This window comes from Leptopilina boulardi, unplaced genomic scaffold (assembly GCF_019393585.1).
Source record: "Leptopilina boulardi isolate dan_hultmark-lab unplaced genomic scaffold, ZJU_Lbou_2.1 LbouV2_202, whole genome shotgun sequence".
NCBI classification, from domain to species: Eukaryota; Metazoa; Arthropoda; class Insecta; order Hymenoptera; family Figitidae; genus Leptopilina; species Leptopilina boulardi.
This window is the reverse complement of record NW_026137755.1, coordinates 594322-612379: the sequence shown is the minus strand read 5'-3', so window position 1 is coordinate 612379 and position 18058 is coordinate 594322. Positions and strand designations below refer to the sequence as shown.

The following is an 18058-nucleotide window of genomic DNA, read 5'->3' as shown; positions in this document are numbered from 1 at the left end:
TTTTATTGCAATTTCTTGCTCAAAATACACCTAAAAGTGTAGAAAAAATTTGACAGCCCGATCCGAGTAGAGGAACACCAATTTTTTGACCATTAAAATGATTTTTGTAAAAAAAAAATTTTCAAAAAAATTCAATTTTTCTTAGGCACACTATTTTATTGCAATTTCTTGCACAAAATACACCCAAAAGTGTAGAAAAAAATTGACAGCCCGATCCGAGTAGAGGAACACCAATTTTATGACCATTAAAGCGATTTTCGTCAAAAAAAAATTTTCAAAAAAATTCAATTTTTCTTAGGCACACTATTTTATTGCAATTTCTTGCACAAAATACACCTAAAAGTGTAGAAGAAAATTGACAGCCCGATCCGAGTAGAGGAACACTAATTTTATGACCATTAAAGCGATTTTCGTCAAAAAAAATTTTCAAAAAAATTCAATTTTTCTTAGGCACACTATTTTATTGCAATTTCTTGCACAAAATACACCTACAAGTGTAGAAAAAAATTGACAGCCCGATCCGAGTAGAGGAACACTAATTTTATGACCATTAAAGCGATTTTCGTCAAAAAAAAATTTTCAAAAAAATTCAATTTTTCTTAGGCACAGTATTTTATTGCAATTTCTTGCACAAAATACACCTAAAAGTGTAGATAAAAATTGACAGCCCGATCCGAGTAGAGGAACACCAATTTTATGACCATTAAAGCGATTTTCGTCAAAAAAAAATTTTCAAAAAAATTCAATTTTTCTTAGGCACACTATTTTATTGCAATTTCTTGCTCAAAATACACCTAAAAGTGTAGAAAAAATTTGACAGCCCGATCCGAGTAGAGGAACACCAATTTTTTGACCATTAAAATGATTTTTGTAAAAAAAAAATTTTCAAAAAAATTCAATTTTTCTTAGGCACACTATTTTATTGCAATTTCTTGCACAAAATACACCTAAAAGTGTAGAAAAAAATTGACAGCCCGATCCGAGTAGAGGAACACCAATTTTATGACCATTAAAGCGATTTTCGTCAAAAAAAAATTTTCAAAAAAATTCAATTTTTCTTAGGCACACTATTTTATTGCAATTTCTTGCACAAAATACACCTAAAAGTGTAGAAGAAAATTGACAGCCCGATCCGAGTAGAGGAACACTAATTTTATGACCATTAAAGCGATTTTCGTCAAAAAAAATTTTCAAAAAAATTCAATTTTTCTTAGGCACACTATTTTATTGCAATTTCTTGCACAAAATACACCTACAAGTGTAGAAAAAAATTGACAGCCCGATCCGAGTAGAGGAACACTAATTTTATGACCATTAAAGCGATTTTCGTCAAAAAAAAATTTTCAAAAAAATTCAATTTTTCTTAGGCACAGTATTTTATTGCAATTTCTTGCACAAAATACACCTAAAAGTGTAGATAAAAATTGACAGCCCGATCCGAGTAGAGGAACACCAATTTTATGACCATTAAAGCGATTTTCGTCAAAAAAAAATTTTCAAAAAAATTCAATTTTTCTTAGGCACACTATTTTATTGCAATTTCTTGCTCAAAATACACCTAAAAGTGTAGAAAAAATTTGACAGCCCGATCCGAGTAGAGGAACACCAATTTTTTGACCAGTAAAATGATTTTTGTAAAAAAAAAATTTTCAAAAAAATTCAATTTTTCTTAGGCACACTATTTTATTGCAATTTCTTGCACAAAATACACCTAAAAGTGTAGAAAAAAATTGACAGCCCGATCCGAGTAGAGGAACACCAATTTTATGACCATTAAAGCGATTTTCGTCAAAAAAAAATTTTCAAAAAAATTCAATTTTTCTTAGGCACACTATTTTATTGCAATTTCTTGCACAAAATACACCTAAAAGTGTAGAAAAAAATTGACAGCCCGATCCGAGTAGAGGAACACTAATTTTATGACCATTAAAGCGATTTTCGTCAAAAAAAAATTTTCAAAAAAATTCAATTTTTCTTAGGCACAGTATTTTATTGCAATTTCTTGCACAAAATACACCTAAAAGTGTAGATAAAAATTGACAGCCCGATCCGAGTAGAGGAACACCAATTTTATGACCATTAAAGCGATTTTCGTCAAAAAAAAATTTTCAAAAAAATTCAATTTTTCTTAGGCACACTATTTTATTGCAATTTCTTGCTCAAAATACACCTAAAAGTGTAGAAAAAATTTGACAGCCCGATCCGAGTAGAGGAACACCAATTTTTTGACCATTAAAATGATTTTTGTAAAAAAAAAATTTTCAAAAAAATTCAATTTTTCTTAGGCACACTATTTTATTGCAATTTCTTGCACAAAATACACCTAAAAGTGTAGAAAAAAATTGACAGCCCGATCCGAGTAGAGGAACACCAATTTTATGACCATTAAAGCGATTTTCGTCAAAAAAAAATTTTCAAAAAAATTCAATTTTTCTTAGGCACACTATTTTATTGCAATTTCTTGCACAAAATACACCTAAAAGTGTAGAAGAAAATTGACAGCCCGATCCGAGTAGAGGAACACTAATTTTATGACCATTAAAGCGATTTTCGTCAAAAAAAATTTTCAAAAAAATTCAATTTTTCTTAGGCACACTATTTTATTGCAATTTCTTGCACAAAATACACCTACAAGTGTAGAAAAAAATTGACAGCCCGATCCGAGTAGAGGAACACTAATTTTATGACCATTAAAGCGATTTTCGTCAAAAAAAATTTTTCAAAAAAATTCAATTTTTCTTAGGCACAGTATTTTATTGCAATTTCTTGCACAAAATACACCTAAAAGTGTAGATAAAAATTGACAGCCCGATCCGAGTAGAGGAACACCAATTTTATGACCATTAAAGCGATTTTCGTCAAAAAAAAATTTTCAAAAAAATTCAATTTTTCTTAGGCACACTATTTTATTGCAATTTCTTGCTCAAAATACACCTAAAAGTGTAGAAAAAATTTGACAGCCCGATCCGAGTAGAGGAACACCAATTTTTTGACCAGTAAAATGATTTTTGTAAAAAAAAAATTTTCAAAAAAATTCAATTTTTCTTAGGCACACTATTTTATTGCAATTTCTTGCACAAAATACACCTAAAAGTGTAGAAAAAAATTGACAGCCCGATCCGAGTAGAGGAACACCAATTTTATGACCATTAAAGCGATTTTCGTCAAAAAAAATTTTCAAAAAAATTCAATTTTTCTTAGGCACACTATTTTATTGCAATTTCTTGCACAAAATACACCTACAAGTGTAGAAAAAAATTGACAGCCCGATCCGAGTAGAGGAACACTAATTTTATGACCATTAAAGCGATTTTCGTCAAAAAAAAATTTTCAAAAAAATTCAATTTTTCTTAGGCACAGTATTTTATTGCAATTTCTTGCACAAAATACACCTAAAAGTGTAGAAAAAAATTGACAGCCCGATCCGAGTAGAGGAACACCAATTTTATGACCATTAAAGCGATTTTCGTCAAAAAAAAATTTTCAAAAAAATTCAATTTTTCTTAGGCACACTATTTTATTGCAATTTCTTGCTCAAAATACACCTAAAAGTGTAGAAAAAATTTGACAGCCCGATCCGAGTAGAGGAACACCAATTTTTTGACCATTAAAATGATTTTTGTAAAAAAAAAATTTTCAAAAAAATTCAATTTTTCTTAGGCACACTATTTTATTGCAATTTCTTGCACAAAATACACCTAAAAGTGTAGAAAAAAATTGACAGCCCGATCCGAGTAGAGGAACACCAATTTTATGACCATTAAAGCGATTTTCGTCAAAAAAAAATTTTCAAAAAAATTCAATTTTTCTTAGGCACACTATTTTATTGCAATTTCTTGCACAAAATACACCTAAAAGTGTAGAAGAAAATTGACAGCCCGATCCGAGTAGAGGAACACTAATTTTATGACCATTAAAGCGATTTTCGTCAAAAAAAATTTTCAAAAAAATTCAATTTTTCTTAGGCACACTATTTTATTGCAATTTCTTGCACAAAATACACCTACAAGTGTAGAAAAAAATTGACAGCCCGATCCGAGTAGAGGAACACTAATTTTATGACCATTAAAGCGATTTTCGTCAAAAAAAAATTTTCAAAAAAATTCAATTTTTCTTAGGCACAGTATTTTATTGCAATTTCTTGCACAAAATACACCTAAAAGTGTAGATAAAAATTGACAGCCCGATCCGAGTAGAGGAACACCAATTTTATGACCATTAAAGCGATTTTCGTCAAAAAAAAATTTTCAAAAAAATTCAATTTTTCTTAGGCACACTATTTTATTGCAATTTCTTGCTCAAAATACACCTAAAAGTGTAGAAAAAATTTGACAGTTCGATCCGAGTAGAGGAACACCAATTTTTTGACCATTAAAATGATTTTTGTAAAAAAAAAATTTTCAAAAAAATTCAATTTTTCTTAGGCACACTATTTTATTGCAATTTCTTGCACAAAATACACCTAAAAGTGTAGAAGAAAATTGACAGCCCGATCCGAGTAGAGGAACACTAATTTTATGACCATTAAAGCGATTTTCGTCAAAAAAAATTTTCAAAAAAATTCAATTTTTCTTAGGCACACTATTTTATTGCAATTTCTTGCTCAAAATATACCTAAAAGTGTAGAAAAAATTTGACAGCCCGATCCGAGTAGAGGAACACCAATTTTTTGACCATTAAAATGATTTTTGTAAAAAAAAAATTTTCAAAAAAATTCAATTTTTCTTAGGCACACTATTTTATTGCAATTTCTTGCACAAAATACACCTAAAAGTGTAGAAAAAAATTGACAGCCCGATCCGAGTAGAGGAACACCAATTTTATGACCATTAAAGCGATTTTTGTAAAAAAAAAATTTTCAAAAAAATTCAATTTTTCTTAGGCACACTATTTTATTGCAATTTCTTGCACAAAATACACCTAAAAGTGTAGAAAAAAATTGACAGCCCGATCCGAGTAGAGGAACACCAATTTTATGACCATTAAAGCGAATTTCGTCAAAAAAAAATTTTCAAAAAAATTCAATTTTTCTTAGGCACACTATTTTATTGCAATTTCTTGCACAAAATACACCTACAAGTGTAGAAAAAAATTGACAGCCCGATCCGAGTAGAGGAACACCAATTTTATGACCATTAAAGCGATTATCGTCAAAAAAAATTTTCAAAAAAATTCAATTTTTCTTAGGCACACTATTTTATTGCAATTTCTTGCACAAAATACACCTACAAGTGTAGAAAAAAATTGACAGCCCGATCCGAGTAGAGGAACACCAATTTTATGACCATTAAAGCGATTTTCGTCAAAAAAAAATTTTCAAAAAAATTCAATTTTTCTTAGGCACACTATTTTATTGCAATTTCTTGCTCAAAATACACCTAAAAGTCTAGATAAAAATTGACAGCCCGATCCGAGTAGAGGAACACCAATTTTATGACCATTAAAGCGATTTTCGTCAAAAAAAAATTTTCAAAAAAATTCAATTTTTCTTAGGCACACTATTTTATTGCAATTTCTTGCTCAAAATATACCTAAAAGTGTAGAAAAAATTTGACAGCCCGATCCGAGTAGAGGAACACCAATTTTTTGACCATTAAAATGATTTTTGTAAAAAAAAAATTTTCAAAAAAATTCAATTTTTCTTAGGCACACTATTTTATTGCAATTTCTTGCACAAAATACACCTAAAAGTGTAGAAAAAAATTGACAGCCCGATCCGAGTAGAGGAACACCAATTTTATGACCATTAAAGCGATTTTCGTCAAAAAAAAATTTTCAAAAAAATTCAATTTTTCTTAGGCACACTATTTTATTGCAATTTCTTGCACAAAATACACCTAAAAGTGTAGAAAAAAATTGACAGCCCGATCCGAGTAGAGGAACACCAATTTTATGACCATTAAAGCGATTTTCGTCAAAAAAAAATTTTCAAAAAAATTCAATTTTTCTTAGGCACACTATTTTATTGCAATTTCTTGCTCAAAATACACCTAAAAGTGTAGATAAAAATTGACAGCCCGATCCGAGTAGAGGAACACCAATTTTATGACCATTAAAGCGATTTTCGTCAAAAAAAAATTTTCAAAAAAATTCAATTTTTCTTAGGCACACTATTTTATTGCAATTTCTTGCACAAAATACACCTACAAGTGTAGAAAAAAATTGACAGCCCGATCCGAGTAGAGGAACACCAATTTTATGACCATTAAAGCGATTTTCGTCAAAAAAAAATTTTCAAAAAAATTCAATTTTTCTTAGGCACACTATTTTATTGCAATTTCTTGCTCAAAATACACCTAAAAGTGTAGAAAAAATTTGACAGCCCGATCCGAGTAGAGGAACACCAATTTTTTGACCATTAAAATGATTTTTGTAAAAAAAAAATTTTCAAAAAAATTCAATTTTTCTTAGGCACACTATTTTATTGCAATTTCTTGCACAAAATACACCTAAAAGTGTAGAAAAAAATTGACAGCCCGATCCGAGTAGAGGAACACCAATTTTATGACCATTAAAGCGATTTTCGTCAAAAAAAAATTTTCAAAAAAATTCAATTTTTCTTAGGCACACTATTTTATTGCAATTTCTTGCACAAAATACACCTAAAAGTGTAGAAGAAAATTGACAGCCCGATCCGAGTAGAGGAACACTAATTTTATGACCATTAAAGCGATTTTCGTCAAAAAAAATTTTCAAAAAAATTCAATTTTTCTTAGGCACACTATTTTATTGCAATTTCTTGCACAAAATACACCTACAAGTGTAGAAAAAAATTGACAGCCCGATCCGAGTAGAGGAACACCAATTTTATGACCATTAAAGCGATTTTCGTCAAAAAAATTCAATTTTTCTTAGGCACACTATTTTATTGCAATTTCTTGCTCAAAATACACCTAAAAGTGTAGAAAAAATTTGACAGCCCGATCCGAGTAGAGGAACACCAATTTTTTGACCATTAAAATGATTTTTGTAAAAAAAAATTTTCAAAAAAATTCAATTTTTCTTAGGCACACTATTTTATTGCAATTTCTTGCACAAAATACACCTAAAAGTGTAGAAAAAAATTGACAGCCCGATCCGAGTAGAGGAACACCAATTTTATGACCTTTAAAGCGATTTTCGTCAAAAAAAAATTTTCAAAAAAATTCAATTTTTCTTAGGCACACTATTTTATTGCAATTTCTTGCACAAAATACACCTAAAAGTGTAGAAAAAAATTGACAGCCCGATCCGAGTAGAGGAACACTAATTTTATGACCATTAAATCGATTTTCGTCAAAAAAAAATTTTCAAAAAAATTCAATTTTTCTTAGGCACAGTATTTTATTGCAATTTCTTGCACAAAATACACCTAAAAGTGTAGATAAAAATTGACAGCCCGATCCGAGTAGAGGAACACCAATTTTATGACCATTAAAGCGATTTTCGTCAAAAAAAAATTTTCAAAAAAATTCAATTTTTCTTAGGCACACTATTTTATTGCAATTTCTTGCTCAAAATACACCTAAAAGTGTAGAAAAAATTTGACAGCCCGATCCGAGTAGAGGAACACCAATTTTATGACCATTAAAGCGATTTTCGTCAAAAAAAAATTTTCAAAAAAATTCAATTTTTCTTAGGCACACTATTTTATTGCAATTTCTTGCACAAAATACACCTAAAAGTGTAGAAAAAAATTGACAGCCCGATCCGAGTAGAGGAACACTAATTTTATGACCATTAAAGCGATTTTCGTCAAAAAAAAATTTTCAAAAAAATTCAATTTTTCTTAGGCACACTATTTTATTGCAATTTCTTGCACAAAATACACCTAAAAGTGTAGAAAAAAATTGACAGCCCTATTCGAATAGAGGAAGACAAATATAATTTTTTTTAATGTTTTGTCGAAATAATTAAATATGAAGGAATATTTTTTTTGTAAACATATTTAAAAATTCCATTCTAGTACAATAATTTTTTTTCGTGCAACACAGTTCCTAATTTAATGAAAATAATATTGCCGCACTCTTAAGAGATTATAGATAAGAAGATAAATATGTTGATCTTAAATGATTGCGTAGGAATGCTTCAGTCTACAATGTGCTTCTGAATAGTCGAAATCATACTGATAAATAATTATATACATAGAAACAAAATTATGTGAATATTTTTAAATAATTATCAAAAAATAATTTTAAAAAATTTCTAATAAAAAAATATTTGTTAAAGGTATGTCAATTTTTTTATTTCTTTCTTAATATTAGAAATAAATATTTAATTAAAAAAATGTTATTGTATAGTTATACAAATACATAATTTTCAAAACGAAAAATAATTTTTCTCTTACTAGAAATATATTCAAATTGTATTGATAAATTGATTAAAATTTCTCTCTCTGCAGAAAAGTTGGTTTTTGTTCTTATACTTTCTTATCAGAATAACGTCTGCATTGTTTACAATCTATTGGCTACCATTATCAGTGTTGATAAATAAAATACAAAATGTTGTCTCTTATCGCTTTCTTCAGAAAGCAGGAAAATTACTAATTAATTTGAAAAATATCGAAATAATTATTTTATAACTGTTTTCTTTTTTTCCAGAGAAAAAATAAAAAAAAAACTCAAAAGAATTGTATTTTATTTGTCTCAATTGTCATATGAGAAAACTATTTTTAAAAAAATTTCACTGAATAAAAATGCATTCATGCAAAATAAATTCGAGAAATAATTATAGACTTGAAGATTTAAGACGTTTAGAGCAAGCATTACGTACAGCGTCAGCATATATGACAAATTATGCAAGACATGAGGATACGGCAATTTTTATTGGTAGTACAAGATCTGGTAAAAGTTCATTAATTAATTATCTCATAGGCAATAAATTAATTGGTAAAAAAGTTGCAATTTGTAAGCCAGTTGCATTAATAAAAGCCGATACATCGCCTGGACCACAAATTGGAATTGGATCAACTTCAGAGACTGCAATTCCAAGTAGATGGGATTCACAATGTTTATCGGGATTAGGAATATGGGATGCGCCTGGATTTGATGATAATCGTGGTGTTGTACAAGATATTACAAATGCATTTTATATTAATGAATTATTTAAAAATATTAATTCGGCAAGAATTGTATTGGTTACTGATATTAATGATATTGCAAACGATAGTATTAGACCATTTTTATCATTATTAAATTCAGTTGAACGTATATTGAAAGAAAAAATGCGCGATTGTTTTTCAAGTGTTGCTGTGATATTTACAAAAGTACCCGATTCATTGCACGATAATCGTGTTGATAAGAAATTTATTAATGAACTTCTTAAGGAACAATTTCTCTCTAGTAGTGCAATTGATATTTCAGAGGCTGCAAAAGAATTTATAAGACATTTAATAAAAAATAATCAAAATATTGGTTTTTTTAAAAAGGCAGCCGCTGGTAATGTCACTGAACATGCAATTGATGTTTGTATAACGGATGCAATAAAAAGTACAAGCGGTGTTGATGAAGGAATATTAAAACAAGTCTCACCAAGTATTTCCGAAGGTTCAAAAGTATTTTTATTTGAAGTACGCGAACAATTATCATCAATGAAAGAATTTAATCAATTGCAAAAATTAGTTGGCAGTATATTTGGTAATAAATTAAACGATTTTGAAATAATGAAACAAGATGGTGTTTCGTGTGATCGTCTTATTGAAATAAATCAAGAATTATTTATTATTAATGATCAATTTAAACGTGTATTAAATTCAACGACAAATCTTCATAGTAAAATATTGACAATACAAAAAATTGATTCGTCAATTGAAAAATTTATTGACGATAGAAATTTATTGCAAAAGGCAAAATTTATGGAATTTGTCGATCAATTGTTAGATTTAAAGGAGAGTCGTCATTTTGATTTTAATTTACATGGTATTATATTGACGGCAATGACAAAAGTTGAGGAATTAATTATTTGGGTGAAATTACAATTAGGTGAAATAACGAGAAAAGAAGCTGAAGATGAATTATATAGATCGAAGAAAAATTATGAAGTTGAAATAAATAAATTGAAAATTGAAGTTAAATGTGCAAAGGCACATAATAATAAAGTTAGAATTGAATTAGGTCCATTGGCACGTGCAGGAGCAACTGTTGATGATTTGATAAAAGTAATTGGACTTTTCTTTTCGAAATTTAAAATTAAATTTCGGTAATTTACAATCTGTAAATTATAAAATATTCGTCAGTGTAAAAAAAAAAATAAATTACGAAATCCCACCGCTGTCACCATTGCTTTTTTCTTTTTAATTAAGATTCGTTTTTATTTATAAAAATACTCATCCAAGAAATTTCATAATGTTGATATAAATTTTCTTGGAGAATGTAAAAACCTGATTCATCGTGTTACATTCTTATTGTTTGAAAATCTTTTATTAAACAGTAAATTGTGAAAACAAATTAATTTTCTTTATTTCTCTTTTCCTGTCATAATATGAAATTTTTGTCAATAAAAATAGTTCGTTTATTTGAATTTATTTCCTTAATAAAGTAGAAATTTAATCCCTATTCAATGCATTGCTCAATTTCAGATGATTCAAGGAAATCATCATCATTAACTGATAAGAGCTGTATTATAAATTACTGAATAAAAGAAAAAAATTGATTCACTAGCAAGTAGTTGAATTCTAATAAATCCAAAGACATTTTTTCTCAATAATAATTAAAATATTAAAATGTGAGTACTTTAAAATAAATTTTACATTTATCTATTTTTTTGTGTAACTTTTATTATAAATTCTAGAAAAAAAGAAACTCACAAAAATGATTTTAAAATGGATATTATTCTTTGCATCAATAACAATTGTCATTGGTTCAACTGAAGATGATTCATCAATGATTGATGATATAAAACATTTAGAGAAAGCTCTTCATATTGCATTAAAACATATGAAAAAAGAGGCAAAATATGAAGACGTGGCAATTTGCATTGGATTAACAAGATCGGGAAAAAGTACATTAATTAATTATTTAATTGGAACAAAATTAATTGGCGAAAAAGTATCACTATTCAAACCAGTGGCATTGAAAAAAGAAGATAATAATTCTCCGGGACCGGAAATTGGAATTGGATCAACATCCGAGACAATGATACCAACAAGATGGATATCTAAAAATTTTTCCAATTTAACAATTTGGGATGCGCCTGGATTTGACGATAATCGAGGACCAGTACAAGATATTACAAATGCCTTTTATATCTATCAATTACTTCAAAATGTTAAATCATTGAAAATTATTTTAGTCGTTGATTTTAATGATATATTAAACGACAATATTCGACCATTTTTAACATTATTAATGTCAGTGGAAAATTTATTGAAAAACAATATAAATAATTGTTTCTCAAGTATGGCACTTATTTTTACTAAAGTACCCGATTTTTTAAACACAAATCCCATCGATTTTCATTTTATAAATGATTTATTGAGAGAACAAATTTTATTAACAACCGCAATTCATATGTCTGAATCATCAAAAAAATTTGTTCAATTTCTCATTGAGAATAATCAAAATATTGGTCTTTTTAAGAGAGCAAAAATTGGTCCAGTCACAATTGATAATATTGAAAATGGTATTACTCAAGCAATAAAAAATACAACTCAAATTAATCAACATTTATTGAGACAAGTTTATCCAAGTATTTCTCAGGCGTCAATTATTTTTCTATTTAAAATACGTGAGAAATTATCATCAATGGATGTATTTGTTAATTTACAAAATATTTTACGTATTGTTCTTGATGAAAAATTAGAAAATTTTGCAAATATCAATAAAATTGAATTATTAAAAAATAAATTAAATTCAATATCAAAAGAATTATTAAAAATACGTGATCAAATTAATAAAGCTCTTGTTAAAACATTGACATTTTCTGGTAAAATTGAAATTCTTCAACAAATTGATCCGACAATTAAAAAATTAATCAATGACAATAATTTAATGGAAAAATCAAATTTAATGGAATTTGTCGATAAATTATTGGATTTAAAAGAAAGTAATCAATTTTCAATTGGTATTGAAGGTGTATTATTAACGGTGAATACAAAATTGGGTGAATTAATAACTGCTGTACAATTGAAATTAGGTGAAATAACACAACAAGAATATCGTGAAAAAATGGAAAGTGAAAGAAAAAAATTTGAAGAAGAACGACGTAAATTAAATGAACAAATGAAAAAGGTGAGTGAACATAATAAAGAAAGAACAAATATATTTGGTGAATTGTTCAAAGCTATTGGTATGGGTCTTGGAATGGTACTTTCCAAATTATTCGGTTGATTTTTCAAAAACAAAACATTTCAATATTTTTTTAATATATTAACCAATAAAAAAATTATATAATTAAATATTATTTCTACTGTTAATATATCATATTTTTTTGTATAAAAATTATAGAATTTATTTCATTGTATATAAAAATTAAATTAGGGATGTGATTGTGTAATTTCATATTCACTTCCACTTTCACTTCTATTTTGACTTTTATTTTCACATTCACTTTTACTTTGTTTTTTTATTTCAACTGAAATTATTCACTGGAGAGTAAAAAGTGATAGGGAAAAAGAAAGTCAACGTGAAAATGAATGTGAAAGTGAAAGTGTAAATGAAATTATGCTGTTATAATAATTATATCGCAACGATAAAAAATGATTTAAATTGTATCATTCTCTTTACAAAATGTTAAAATAAAATAATGCAAAATTGTAATTTTTCTTCACAAGTTAGTACAATAAAAAAATAACTATAGCAATTTTTATTGATATTTATAGAAGCGACTGGATCAATTTCGACATCGAGGCAATTTTATTCGTTTTTTCTTTTAGAGAAAAAAGTGAATTTAAGAATTGTTTGAAAATAATTTATAAAATAAGCACTATTTGTAAAGTTTAATTTAATATAAATTGAAAAAAAAAATAATAAATAAATTTAGAAAAAATAATAATATTATCAGTTTAAAAAAAAAAATTTGTAAAAGAAACAAAAAAAAAATTTTATTTTTTCAAAAAGTAAAAAAATATGAAGGTTTTTTGCTTCCGGCGCCACCTTTCTTAGTGGCTGTATTTTGTACTGAGAGCTTTTCTTAAATCGTTTCTAAGATTTCAACATCAGCGGCGCCACTTCTTTAAGAAAGTTTACTTCTTTTCCTGTCTTACCGACGTTTCTTTTCTTCTTTCGTTACGTGATAAATCAAAAAATTCAAAAAAAAAAATTTTTTTTCTATTTTTTTAATCTTTTCTATTTTTTTTTCAAAATCAGACAAATGAAGAATTTATTTCATCAATTATGAAAAAAATTTTTGTTCAAATCACTTAAATTTTAATTGAAAAAATTTATTTTGAAATATTTTCAATATAAATTAAAAATAATTTACACATCTATTAATTGAATTTTATTTTACATTTAGAATGTAAAAATTAAGAATTTGTATCTAAAATTTTTTTTTACCTTTATTCAAAAGTATAAAATTGAAAGTGAGAGATACTTTACTGTATGTTTTGTAAATAAAAAATAAATATTTTATTACAAATATAATTGCAATATTTGTTTATTTTTTTTTGCAGAAAATTAAAAAAAAAAAAAAATGTTTTAAGTTTGAAAAATATTCATTACCGACTATGAATTCTTGAAAGCTGCGTTACCAGGGGGTGAATTTCTTAGAGTTAGAAGAGGGTGCGAGAAAGAGAGTTCGGAACTTTCTTAAAGACCTTTACAAACTTAAACGTCCGAGGGCAGCACTTGTATACTTATAAAAGAAAAAAAATTCAAATTAAAAAAAATTAGTAAGTTTAATTTTAAAAAAAAAATTTCCTTTTTTCTAAAATTACTTAATTTTTTAGAAAATCAAAAATTTTAATTGATCTTAAAACTATAGAATTACGTTGAAAATTTATTAAATAGGTGATACAATTTCTGCATATGTTTATGTGAGTTTCTATAAAAGTAAATTTTTTGTTTTAATAAATTCAAAAATAATCAAATGTTTCGGTTTAATTTGCTATTATTCCATTCCTTTGTTTCCAAATCAGTTTTTATCCAAATTTAAAATTGTTATCCAACTCAACAAAAAATTCTTTCTGTATCATTCCAAATCCAATTTTATTTCAATACCTACTACTCATAGGAATTATTATTATACAATTTTTTGATAAAAAAAAAATCATTAGTACTTTTTTAAAAATTAATAAAAAAAATTATTCTCATTTAATATATATATATATATGTGATTGGCAAACATTTGATTGTGGAAAATTTTGCGGGATTAATAATAGTAATGATAATAATAATAGGGGGTATTTAAACGAAAGTAGAAAGTTGGGGGCTAGTATGGGGACAAACCAAAGCAAGAGAGATCTCGGATAGTATCTTGGCCGGGTCTCGCCCGTAGCTAGGCAACCCCCACCCTCTTAAACCCACCCACCCACCCCCTAGAGTCAACCTGCTGCTACCTTTTCCGCCTCACCTCCAACTGCCGTTCCTCTTTCAAAACCCACCCTCTCCTCTTTCCCTCAAACTTACCGCGGGAGAGCGGGTTCCCAGTCGTCCCGCAGAGGTCACGCTGGGGTACCTCAAACCCCGGGGTTGTACCTTCTTTTACACACCTTCCCCAAACCCCTTATAACTCTCTCTCTCTCTTTCTCTCTCTCTCTGTTCTCTTTTTCTTTCTCTCTTTCTCTTTTTCTCTTTTTTATTGTAGATTCTTTCTAATTATTATTATTATTCTCATCTTCGAGAATTTTTATATATTAGAAAAGGGGGGGAGCAATTAATTAAGGATTTTTGTATCTGTAAATAATATTGAAGAAATATTTAAAAAAAAAACCGTTAGTATCCTATCAAAAAAATTAACATTGGCGCGGTACTGGTACCAATACTGCGAAAGTAGTCAATTTTTTCGATAGGGTACTGTTTGTAAACATGAATTTTTATTATCAATTTTGGTATAGGTTGAATTTCTGTTTTTTAACAAAGAGGAAATTTAAAAAAAGAAGATTAAATTGCAGAGTTGTCAGTTGTTTTTTATTTTTTGGAAGTTTTTTGAGTATTTTTAATTCAAAATTCGATTATATTTTGATGTTTGCTAGTTTTTAAGGCCCCTTGGACTCGAATAAAATAATTACAAGTAAAAATTTCAAAAAAAAAAGTATATTTTACAGAGTTGTCAGTTGTTTTTTCATTTTTGGCAGCTATCCGAGTATTTTTATTTTAAAATTCAATTATATTTTGATATTTACCAGTTATTAGAGCTCCGTAGACAAGAGTAAAAGAATTACAAGTAAAAATTTCAAAAAAAAGAAGTATATTTTACAGAGTTGTCAGTTGTTTTTTCATTTTTAGCAGCTATCCGAGTATTTTTATTTTAAAATTCAATTATATTTTGATATTTACCAGTTATTAGAGCTCCGTAGACAAGAGTAAAAGAATTACAAGTAAAAATTTCAAAAAAAAGAAGTATATTTTACAGAGTTGTCAGTTGTTTTTTATTTTTTGGAAGTTTTTTGAGTATTTTTAATTCAAAATTCGATTATATTTTGATGTTTGCTAGTTTTTAAGGCCCCTTGGACTCGAATAAAATAATTACAAGTAAAAATTTCAAAAAAAAAAGTATATTTTACAGAGTTGTCAGTTGTTTTTTCATTTTTAGCAGCTATCCGAGTATTTTTATTTTAAAATTCAATTATATTTTGATATTAACAAGTTATTAGAGCTTCGTAGACAAGAATAAAAGAATTACAAGTAAAAATTTCAAAAAAAAGAAGATTATTTTACAGAGTTGTCAGTTGTTTTTTTTCATTTTTGTCAGTTTTTCAGGTATTTTTATTTTAAAATTCGATCATATTTTGATATTTGCCAGTTTTTTGAGCCCCTTGGACTCAAATGGAATAGTTAAAGCTAACAAAATTCCTAAAGAAGTAGATTATTTTTCAAAGTTATCAGTTATTTTTCATTTTTGTCAGTTTATAGTGAATAAGTCCATTAATCGCGATACACTTTTTTTTTATGATTCAGATCCTTACTGGTGCATTGCATTGAATAAAATTGTATTTATACTCTCGCACAATAATAATTATAGAATATACTAATCTGTATATAAATTCGTGAATTATAAAATAAATATATATACAAAAAATAAGGGCGCATCTGATAAAGCTAAGGGATGATGATAGACACCATTTTGTTTTGCGGTTGGAATGCGCTGTATGTAGGGGTTGATACTCGTTCTGCGCATCGTCTTGCGGTTGGTTTGCGGTCTAGGGGGTGGCTAGGACCGATCATTGGCCGTGGGGGTGTTGGGGGTGGTTTTTGGGGTGTGGTGGCACCTTGCGGTTTGCGGGTTGATCTGTTACCAGGAGACAAGGGAGGGTGAATTTCTCTTATCGACCTTTTCATTGGCTGTCGGACAATCTCAAGACTATATTGACAAGAAGTCAACTTTTCATACCTTATTTTACAAAATTTTTTACTATAAAATAGGTTTCATATACAATGAAAATTTTATTAAATTGTTTCTTTTGTGTTACAAAACACTTTTGGGATTTTTTTTTAATAATTTATGTGGAATTTTTTCTGAAATATTAAATAATTTTCTTTTTGCAACAGGAGGAATTTTTTTTAAATATAAAGAGAAGAAAGTTTTATATATATATATATATAAGGCTTTCTCTGGTTGAGGTATCTGGTGTTACTACACCCCTCTAGAAAGCTACCTCTGGCGTTTAATTACGCGATCCCCTCCCCTCAGCGAAAGCTCCCTTTCATTAAAGCAATAATTTTAATAATTTTTATCTTTTCGTATAATCTGTCTAATTAAAATTACGCTTTGATCGTGAAGCGTCTCTCAAGCTTTCCCCACCGTTTCTATATTTTATTTATTTAAAAAAGAAATTCTCAATAATTATTTTGTCTACACAAAAATGAAGTCCCCAATGACTTCATTGAAAAAAAGTAGTTAATAATTAATAATTTACTTTTTCAAAAATCAATTTTTGAGAGATGACATTTTTTTACTCTTTTTTTTCTTTTGCTCAATCCTTGATGGAAATGTTGAAAAGAAGAAATGTCTTTGGAATCGTTATTGGCATTCGACTAACGTTACCCATTCCAACGTTACTTTTCAAAAGTTTTCAGCATTTCTCTCTCTCATTCTCTGTTTGTGTGTATATTTTTTCTCTGTCTTTCTTTCGTGTTCTTTTTGCAGCCTGCGCAAAGAGATATCCTTCAGAGAGAGAGAGAGAGAGAGAGTGGAGAAGGATGAAAAAATAGGGGGATGAGTTTTGGCTGAGTTAGGGAAAAGCTCGTATTCAAATGTTGATGAAATTGACCAGACGAGCTTTGATCTGGCCTCTTCAAATATTCGCCAAGAGATTGAAGTGAACATCTGAGAAGAGAGCGAGAATTATCTCTTTCTCTCGCTTTTCCTAGGAATGGAAACACATACATACATACATACATACATATACTCAAAGGTCGAAATGTTGCTTTTCCTGTACCTTACCTGTAAGACCTCAAAGATCAATTAGGAATCTCTCGTTGCTTTTATGTTAAAATCTCAAATAGGCTCCAAAAAGCTTTCACTTCCTTTTTACAAGTCCTCAAAGAGTCTTGAGTAATCCTTTTTCAAGAAAATTATATATGCACTACTTCTATTTATGAACTACATTTGAGAAAAAAAAATTTCTTTTTTATTCCTTAAGGGGTAAATAAAAAATAATTTTTTTGATCATGTAGAAATAAAAAGAAAACAATCCTTTTTATTGTCATTTATAATTAAATAACAATTTTTTTTTATGGTGTATATGTAATTTTGTCTTCACACTTAAAGATGTATATTTTTAATCACAGCTTTTGCAATTCAGAGGGAAAAACCGTGAGGGTATACAGCCCCTTCCATTTAGAGTTTTAATATTTAAAAAGCGCATCTGAAATATGTCGATTCTAAAACATAAATAGCATAGAATATATATATATAGTGCTCTCTTTTCTCCAGGAAAAGTTTCTTTCTCTATCCTCTTATAGAAACTCTCACTCAAGTC

The 18058-nt window shown here is 28.0% G+C and overlaps 1 protein-coding gene across 1 annotated transcript; it reads left to right on the top strand.

Annotated features, from left to right (window-relative positions):
- The first annotated feature begins 8089 nt into the window (after positions 1 to 8089).
- LOC127278246 (uncharacterized) lies at positions 8090 to 10378 on the top strand. The gene is made up of 2 exons (XM_051299858.1): positions 8090 to 8208; positions 8580 to 10378. Exon 2 carries the CDS (start codon positions 8675 to 8677, stop codon positions 10178 to 10180), a length of 1506 nt encoding a protein of 501 aa, XP_051155815.1. The 5' UTR covers positions 8090 to 8208; positions 8580 to 8674; the 3' UTR covers positions 10181 to 10378.
- Positions 10379 to 18058: the final 7680 nt, after the last annotated feature.

Excerpts from the sequence above, each read along its gene's own strand:
- LOC127278246 (XM_051299858.1), top strand. The coding sequence starts at position 8,675 with ATGCATTCATGCAAAATAAATTCGAGAAATAATTATAGACTTGAAGAT.